This window comes from Cupressus sempervirens, chromosome 7 (assembly GCF_028749045.1).
Source record: "Cupressus sempervirens isolate cs-2001-9-10 chromosome 7, ASM2874904v1, whole genome shotgun sequence".
Classification (NCBI taxonomy): Eukaryota; Viridiplantae; Streptophyta; class Pinopsida; order Cupressales; family Cupressaceae; genus Cupressus; species Cupressus sempervirens.
Window position 1 is genome coordinate 415,824,909 of NC_143124.1, and position 10,119 is coordinate 415,835,027.

The window sequence follows — 10,119 nt, forward strand, 5'->3', positions numbered from 1 at the left end:
TATCATGAGTTAGATGATAAATTTATTGTATCAGAGGATTATCCTAAGAAGCAAATTGAAGAAATTGAACATATATTCGATTAGAGAGTTGGGAGGAGCACAAGGGGAAAAGACTATTATGAATATCTAGTGAAGTGGAAGAACAAACCTATGGAAGATGCTTCATGGATCTCTCAATCTAAGTTGGATTCAACTCAAGTTGTGGCATCTAAATGATTCAAAAGAATCATTTCTTCCAACCCTAGTTGTTTGATGCAGGAGCATCCTAGGTTGCACTGCTATCATACATGTTTCAGTTTTGAGTCATTTTTGCCTTGTTGTTGGAACTGTGTTTTTCTAGTTTCTATGTGCGTGTTGCAAGCCAAAAAACTAATTTTGTGAAATGAATGAGAGGATGCACATTTTAGGGATTGAAGAGGTCCCAGAGTAATCCCTTCTTTCAAAGGCACAAGTCCTAATTCATCATAAGTTGGGAGATATGGCAATTCTCTCGGACTATCAATTTCTTGTAGTTTTGCGCAATAGTTTTCTATGCTTATCTTTCAGGATGGATTTACACTTATCCTTGGTGAATCAACCCTTGCACATTTAAAGGGTTGTATAGGACCTAAAGTACTACCTTTAGTTTGAAGTGCAAGTTCTAATTCAATTGGAGCTAGGAGATATCTCAATTTTTCTTAGGCATTAATTTTTGGACATTTAATTTCTATTGGAGGCTGACATGTGGCTCTTCAAGTATTCAATTTTAGTTTTTAGGATTATGGGATGACTTGTGGCTTAGATTAGTACAATTAGTGGCCTTGGGTAGAGTCTTAGGTGGAGTAGTCTAGAGGTAGAAGTTTGCATATGTGTCTTGAAATCCAAACTTGAAGCTAAATCTTGGGTTTGAATGTATTCTATATTTGGCCGTAACCCAGAAGGCCTTACAGTTGGGCATGTATGATGATATTTTCATGAATCAATAAAGAATTTTGTTCTCTCTCTCTCTCTCTCTCTCTCTCTCTCTCTCTCTCTCTCTCTCTCTCTCTCTCTCTCTCTCTCTCTCTCTCTCTCTCTCTCTCTCTCTCTCTCTCTCTCTGGTGTTGTTCATTTTTTTATGCTTGCTTCCATTGTGCTAACTCTTGCAAGGCGGTTTGGGTAGCTGAGTGTTCCAATTGGCCTTAGTTACTCACATCTCCCTACATCAACAATCAATTCTTAAAGCTACCCCATAAGAATATTTAGTAGGTTGGGCTCCAAAATATTATTAATATGAATGGTAAAGTTATTAATATGATGGCTTATATTGTTTTTGCATTCTATCACTTTTTATTGTTTCATTATATTTAAATGGTCTCTTGAGATGGAATTTATAAACTCCAAAGTATAGACTAAATTCCTAACTTTACCCTAAGACCAACCTGCCTACCCTTTAGGTCTGTATTAGCCAAACTTGGCATATTGATTATAGTAACACTTGTTGATTTCATTCAAATGGAGCTATTGGTCATAGTTACATCATTTAATATCTGTATAAGCCATATTAGATTCCAAATACCCATTTCTTCTCCATGGATAACCTTGTAATCCTGATTGTGTTCCTTAGCCTCCTACTCCTAAACATATCCACAATTTTAATCATAATCCTAAGCCTATCCCTAATTATATTTATAATGCTAACTATAACTATAACCCTATATGTATCCCTAATTCTAACCATAATCCAAACCCTAAACCTAACCCTAACCCTAACCCTAAATATAAACCACACTACTAGCTTAAAAATTGCCTTACTATATGCCTAACTATTATCCTATCCATATTCCCGATGTTAACTTTAGTTGTAATCCTATAAAAAATATTGTGTAAAAAAAACTATATATAATTCTATTATTTTTCATAACAACGACCCATAGTTGTCAAGCAATTTTGTAACTCCCATAGAACACTTAACTAGGAGAATAACTATATCTCTAACCCTAACCCTAGAACTAAAATCCTTAACCTAGCCCTCATCATAAGTGTAACTCCTTCCTTATCATAACTTTTCCACTAACTCTAATTTTAAACCTAACCTTAATTATAACTCTAAACCTTTAGAACTATAACTATAATCTAAACCCTAACCCTAAATTTAAGCTTTTTTTAACCTTACCTATAACTTTGACTATAGTCATACTCCTATTTGTAAACTTATCCATAATCATAAGCCTATCCCTAAGTATTATAGCAAGACTAACTATAATAATAAATCTAATCTAAAACGCTAACCCTAACCCTACTAAATCATGACTTTAAATCTAAACCTAACTCAAGTATAATCCTAATCCTCACCCTAATGATATGCCTAGCCCTTTACTTATTCTAAATTTGAAATGCTAACCTTTAGTCTACTTCTAACTATAACCCTGATTATAATCTTAACATCTACCTTATTACATGTTTGCCCCTAACTGTAACTCTAAATCTTACTATAACTCAATGAGTAATTCTTGTTCTAACCATAATCCTATGCCTAACCCTTCACTTATCTTAATTCTAACCCTAACATTAACCTTGACTCTAACACTAACCTAATGATATGTCTAACTTTAATCTTAACCCTACTACTAAATGTAACCCTTTCCGCAATCATAATTCCTAAGCCTAACTCTCCTGTTGATTGCAAACCCTAATCATAATCCTAACACTTAGATCATAACCTTAACAATAATTTTAACTCAAATCCCAACTCTATTTGTTTTGACTAAACAAAAGTGTTACTCTTCAACCATAATTATAATCTTAATTATAAAACTAATTATAACCATACCAATAACCATATTGTAAGCCTAAAACTAATCATTATTGTAAGCCTAACTATAGCCCTAACTATAGCCCAAACTATATACATAATGCTAAGTTTAATTGTAACCCTATCTATAACACTACTTCTAACCGTAAGCCCAACCCTAACCCTAAATGTAAGTGTAGCTATCACTTAACACTTACCTTATTGTATGCCTAACTCTAACTCTAACCCTAACAATACACCCATTCCTAAACTTAAGTGTAATTGTAACCCTATCCATAACCCTACTACTAACCCTAACATTTTTCAGAACTGTAACATGAAAAGGACAACAACTCTTAAAGTTAAGCCATGCATTTAACTAAATAAAATACAACATATAGAAAATAATTATTACAAAATATAAAATTAAAGAAAACTAAGTATCTCTTCATGTTACACAAATAAAACACGTCATATAGAATTTAAAATAAAAAGGTGAAGAATAATTTTGTACTAACCTTAACAAAATAAATAAATAGCAAATAATAATTTTTTGTTGCGTCACAATTGATACTAGCTTTAGCTTATGTATACGTGTATATACAATACTCAGATAGTAACTCTTTTCAAAACACCTATTTTCGTGAATTCTAACGCTCACAAAAATAGGTTTAGAAAAATCAGCATTAAACTTGATTTGTACACATACAACGACATGATTTTCCTTAGTATAGAACAACACATTTGTTGATAATAATGTACATATGTTAATTAATGTTATTGACTCTCATTCATTTAGAAAACAAGACGGATTCGAAAGTATGATTAGACTTAAACCAACATTGGAATTGATTGGTACAACCACCGACATTTGCTTTGTTTATAACAGTGTAATTGATGAATCAGAAAATGGTCATATTTCACTCTCGACCCTACCATTTTCATAATTCGAAGACTTTTTATCCAAGAACTTTATTGTTTAGTCAATTGAGTTTAAGAAAATGAAAGGCAAGCTATTTTGAAGAAGAGTTGCAAAGAAATATTGTCAAACACTAGAAGGACCTCAGTGTTGTTTCCTGGAAGAACACGGCAACGAAAATTTGTCCTGCCCACAACGTCAGTTCAAATGCATGTATTCACTATACTGATCTTAGATGTATTTATTTCGTGCATTTCAAAACCGTGTTTATGTCAGATTACTTTCTGTAGGCCCATAACATACCTGTTTATATATAATATAACATTTATATATAATATATGTTCTAGCACGTTTTCGACACCTTGTATTAATGCTACAAATATGAATGACTGTAAAACAAAATCCAGCAAAGATAAAAGTTTAACATTAATCTGGTTTCTTTTCAATGAAACTCGTTTTGATCCATTCCCTGGGTTTTTGTTCTAGCGTGCAGGATGTCTGTTGAGCATTTTGTTTCCTCTTTTGATTCTGTTTCTTTTCTTTTTAGTATATTCCTTATATCGTCCCCTATCTCTGTATTGACATTTGCTCTGCCTTCTCCAAACGGATATGGAGGAACAACGTGGATCAATAACATTCAGTCTTTACAATCATGGACACCTCGATCTGCTGACAGAGGCGAAATCACAGTCAGGCCAATTCTTCTCACCAACAATATCTCATATGGTGGCGAGAACCTGCGCTTTGGATGCGGATTCTTTTGCTATTCGATTCCTTGTCACAAGGGCTACTCTTTTGCAGTTTTCTTTGTTATCTATGGAACGAATTATAGTGATCCAGATGACCTGCAAATGGTGTGGACTGCAAATAGAGAACGTCTAGTGCAAGACAATGCAACTCTTGAACTCACCTCCTCTGGGAATATTGTGTTGAAGGACTCAGATGGCACTCTGGTCTGGTCTACAAATACATCAACTCACGCTTTCCAAGGAATGGTGATGGAAGAAACAGGGAATCTGATTCTCTTGAACACCTCCAATGAAACCCTGTGGCAATCTTTCGACCATCCCACTGATGTGTTGCTGCAAGGCCAGAAGTTGAAGGCGGGGCAGAAGCTTACTGCAAACACATCCCCTACAAACACAAGCCAGGGGATTTTCTATGCAACATTGCTTGTCAACGGTTTTGCCCTGTATACAGCCCCTGCGCCCCCTCAAATGTATTTTAGGTACCCCAGCCTACCCACAACTCTCAATGTAGCATATATGCAGTTTGACAACGAATTAGTCAGTTACTACCCAAAAGATTTTCCATCCAGTCCGATAGCCCTCAATGGTACAATACCTATTAACTCCCTCTACTTCCAGATTGACTCATATGGGCATGTCCTGTTCTATTCATTCGAGAAGAAAACTAAAGGGTCCCTAGATGACTATTTGTCAAAATTTAGGAGTGCGCTGAGAAAATGCGACTATCCAACAACATGTGGCGACTACGGCATCTGCTTTGATGGTCAATGCATCGGCTGTCCAAAAGAGGGCAATGCTTTTACTCAGATTGATGCCTCAAAACCCAATCTGGGTTGCCTTCTACACAGTCCTCTCATCTGCCCAGAGAAACCCACGATGAGCAGCAGAAAAAATCATCACTTTCTGGAACTGTATCACGTTTCCTATTTTAGTTATAATCTGGGAAACGCCTCAATTCAAGGTTTGAGCTCAGGAGAGGAATGTAAAGCTCTCTGCCTCAAAAATTGCTCTTGCAAAGCTGCATTTTTCAGGTATGATGTCTCTAACGATCATTCTACTGCGTCTTGCTATCTGGAATCCAATGTCTACAGTCTGAAAATGAATACTCCCAGTGATGCATTTTATAATTCCACGGCTTATATTAAATTTCAGAGAAACCCCAAGAACACTAAGCGCCGGGTTATAAACACTAGTGTTTCTGTTGTTTGTGGAATGGTTATAATGTTTCTCGTATCATGGGTTTTGATAGCGAGATCTAGAAAATCTAAGCAGAAGCAGAGTGGAGATGAAAGTGAGGATGATGATGAGGATGATCCTCTGAGCTTGCAGACAAGGCTACCCTTGCGTTTCTCATTCAAGGAATTGAAAGATGCGACAAATGGTTTCTCCATGAAGCTCGGGAGCGGGGGTTTCGGTTCAGTTTACGAGGGCAGTCTGCCTGATGGCACAAAGATCGCAGTGAAGAGGCTTGACAGAGCAGGACAAGGAGCAAAAGAATTTAAGGCAGAAGTGGAGACATTAGGCAACATTCATCACCTGAATCTCGTAAGATTGGTAGGCTTCTGTGCAGATAAATCTCACCGAATGCTTGTTTATGAGTTTCTACCAAACGGATCTCTGGACAAATGGGTATTTGGCAAATCAGATATCCATCACCATTTTCTCGACATAAAGACCAGATCCAAAGTAGCGCTTCATATAGCACAGGGTTTGACCTATTTACATGAGCAGTGCCAACAGCGAATTATACACTTAGACATCAAACCCCAAAACATTCTTCTGGATGGAAATTTTAACGCCAAGGTCGCGGATTTTGGACTGGCAAAGCTGATAGAGGGAGAGCAAAGTGAAGTGATCACAATGACAAGAGGAACGCCAGGATATATGGCACCTGAATTATTAAGACACCAACATGTTTCTGTGAAGGCTGATGTGTTCAGCTTTGGCACCATGTTGGTAGAAATTGTGTGTGGAAAAAGAAGCCGAGACATTTCAGATGGTTCTCTGTTTTCAGTATTACGGATTCTGGATGAAGAAGGCAGATTGCCAGAAATGATAGATCCAGTAGTTGAAGATGAAGAGATGGAGGCAAAGGAGGAGGCAGTGAAAATGTTGAGAGTGGGGATGCTTTGTATACAGGAGGATTTCACGAGCAGGCCGACAATGTCAATTGTAGTCAAGGCATTGGAGGGGACGATAGAGTTGCCCTCTGCTTCGAAACGTCCTCCAGAACATCCGTTTCCATCCACAATAAAACATGATACTTTGGAGCTCTCCTACACCCCACTGTCTTCTGTATTGTCGGGAAGATGATCTTCACTCCATGTCCAAAGACACACAATGATCAATGACGTTTCTTTACTTTCTTTTTTCTTTCATGCATTATGAACTGCATCTGTAGCATCATTAGAAGTTGGATAAGTTTTGCATGTTTTAATATTTTTATCTGAACTTGACTTAGCTTCTTATTGTAGTTATCAAGGATTTCCTCTCCAGTTTGTAACGAATGCATATCACATCTAATTTCTGATTGTTGTTATTAAGGTTTTATTAGTCAGTTCGTAGCGATTGCATATCAAATTGAAAGATTAAATTTTATCTTTGGGCTGACTTTTCAAGTGGTTAAGTATGTATTAAGGCTTCAAGAAACACTTGGAATTTTAATTTTCCAAATTTTGCCATTAGCAATTCAAATTTAATGCTTTGACTTCATCTCATCTGAACATTCACAACTCTTATGTATGTTTTATTGTTTGAAATGAGGAATTCATTCACAAAGCCTCCATAAATAGAACTGAAAGGCTCAATTCCAAGCCCCATAGATCGACGAATATTAGCAATCTGCATCCATTTTGAAGAGACATCATAAGTGACAAAATAGCAAATGCATTTTTTGAATTGGTAACAGTTTGCAGTTCCGTGAAAGGGAAGTGTGGCATATTTTAAGAAAGGATAAACAAAGGGTATGCATATTTTCACGTGGGTCCACGTACATGGCTATAGAGCTATCTAGATTATTAGAGCCTTTCCATTCTTCCCATAACCACAACAGATTACAAAATGTTTATTATGACGAATTGTTTATACATGAACAATTGACCTCTTAATATTTATAAAATGAAAACTAAGAAGAATCTATTCTACCAAGTTCATCAATAAAAAATTAAAACTAACCCTATTTCATTATTAAATCCATTTTTGAACTTTAGCAAATCAAATAAAAATTGTATACTTTAAAAATAGTATACCATAACTATATTTGAACTTTAAAAAAAAAATTATAATCTACAAGGTCTCAATAAAATCCAAATATCATTGACAATAAAATAAACCACAGCCTCACATCCTCAAAGTATTGCCTAAATCATAATAACCTAATTTAAAACGACAAAATAAGGACATCTTGGTGCACAGAGCAATCCAATTTGCTTCCGCAGAAAATGGACATTGTGACTCAAACACTGACCACACAAAGCTATGATAAAAAAGCTCGAGGACCCCTCTGTGAGAGGCACCAGTCATCCTTAACTACACAATCGATAAATTCGCTCTGCATCCAATGACCACAAAACTACACTAACTACACCCTGATCTACTTAGATTTATGTCTCATCATTCACCTCTTTCTTTTAAACTGCCTCATGTGCTTCTTCTTCCAATTGGACCTCATTCTGGTAATTGTATAGAAAACCACGCTGCAAACCCTTCTTTGTCAAATCAATAAAATTTCTATACTTTAAAAATATTATACCATAAGTATCTTTTATATGGTGAACAAATTACAACAATTTTAGTAATAACCTATATTTTGGGATTGTAGATTTGTCTACCCTAACCTTTATCTAGAGCACGTAAAAAAAATTAAAGTAGTGCAAAGGTGATAAAATTAGAAAATTTGAGAATTTGAATATTACAAAAAAATGTTATTTTTTGATGTTTCAAAATTTTACATTTTAGGAAGCCATTGGAGTAGAATTTGGGATCAAAGTTGTACTAGAGAACCTAACATGATTTACCAAAGACATGTTGTTAAGGGACTAAAATTAGATCTACTAAAGACATTATCATCAATGTAAGTATCAAACTGACTCATTTTCTAGCAAGCTTGCAATATCCCCCTCTTCATATTTGTGTTGTTTGCACACATGTGCCAATATATCACTTGATGCCTAAAGAACTAGTTATCAATGTCGAATAAAATCGGTTAGAGTGATATATAACTTAACTACACGTCCTCAAGAAAAATTGAAAGAAGAAAGCTCAAAAGTTCTTTTCTTTTGTATTGAACAAAGAAATATTTTTCCAACAAAGAATAGGACACATAGAGGTAGCATAAAAGAATAACATATCACTCTACAATGAGACTGTATAGACAAGGACATGAAACATAACCCAAACAATCAAAAGGAAAGTACATGGATTGATCTTATAAACTCTTTTGACGTAACCAAAACCATCAAAAAATTAAGTAACATCAATATTACATAGCTGAAATAGGTTAAAAATTTTCATATTGTGGGTGCTTTGAAGGCTTTATGCTTGATCACAAATATGCTATAGCTATATTTCTGTCAAAACCTTCTTCTTCATTGAGATTCAAATCTACGAGTTAAAAAAGAAACCTAAAGATTATAATAGAATAAAGAACTAGAATGTCAGCTTCTTGAGAATGATTATTTCTAAACATAGAAGAACATCTAGACAACAAATGTACAAGTCGTGGTCATGTTTGTCAATGAATTTGTTGGACCCACAACCATAAAGTTAGGCTTCACTTTTTTTAGCCAACATCATATCTTGAAGTAGACTTTATCCAAAGAAGATATGTTTTCCGCATGGCAAAAGGGAGTAATCACTATATTTTGAATTGGAAAGCCAATTTTTCATGTCTAAGAGTCTTGAAAAGTGTGGGACTATAAACATGATTTTTGCATGTGATGAATTTCCAAGCACCCTTTTAGCTATATTTATGAGTTCAATTCATCCCTTTTTCTAGGCAAGCTCAAGTGCACATTATAATAGGGTGGCTTTTTAATGAGAGATTTCTTTTATTTACTTTTATTACCACTTTCAAAAGAGAAGAAAACTTTAAAAATAACTATATTATTTTTAAAACTTAGATTTGTAATCAATTCATCAATAAAAACAAAACATCAAATTATGCCTAGTTTGTTCCTATTATGTATTTACTTTAGTTTTCTAGTTAATCTCTATGTCATTCAAAATGTTCATAGCTATGATTTTTATTTTTGACTTTTATAATTTCATCATCGATGTGAATTTTTTTAGATAATGATTGATACCCTTTTAAACTTTTTTTATTTTATGGCCTATTTTATACTATGTGATTCTATGATAAAAATTCTTGCAAAATAACTATTATGGTGAAAGAAAATGAACAACTCATATAGGCTTCAAGGCATTGTTCTTATGAAGTGATTCAAATAGTTTGCACAATTTCTATTTGAATTTTACATGGTTTTATCTTACAGATAATTAATGTATTTTATGGCATTTTGTGTTCAATATTTTGTGGTTTCTTTTTGTGTGCATGGATCTTAAGTTGTTGCCCGTAAGAAAGTTTCTAGATGATTGGTTTAATAACATCTGGGTTAAAAATATAGGAATTTTGGTTAATTTAAGTTGGATGATTCAAAAGGGTCTATTTGTCATCTTCTTCCAAAAGTAGTCCATGCTAA

General features: G+C 34.6%; 1 protein-coding gene across 1 annotated transcript; it reads left to right on the plus strand.

Annotated features, from left to right (window-relative positions):
* The first annotated feature begins 3,958 nt into the window (after positions 1 to 3,958).
* On the plus strand, positions 3,959 to 6,973 carry LOC149547303 (G-type lectin S-receptor-like serine/threonine-protein kinase SD2-5). Its single transcript, XM_089791581.1, has one exon. The coding sequence runs from the start codon at positions 4,166 to 4,168 to the stop codon at positions 6,731 to 6,733; it is 2,568 nt and encodes an 855-aa protein (XP_089647707.1). The 5' UTR covers positions 3,959 to 4,165; the 3' UTR covers positions 6,734 to 6,973.
* Positions 6,974 to 10,119: the final 3,146 nt, after the last annotated feature.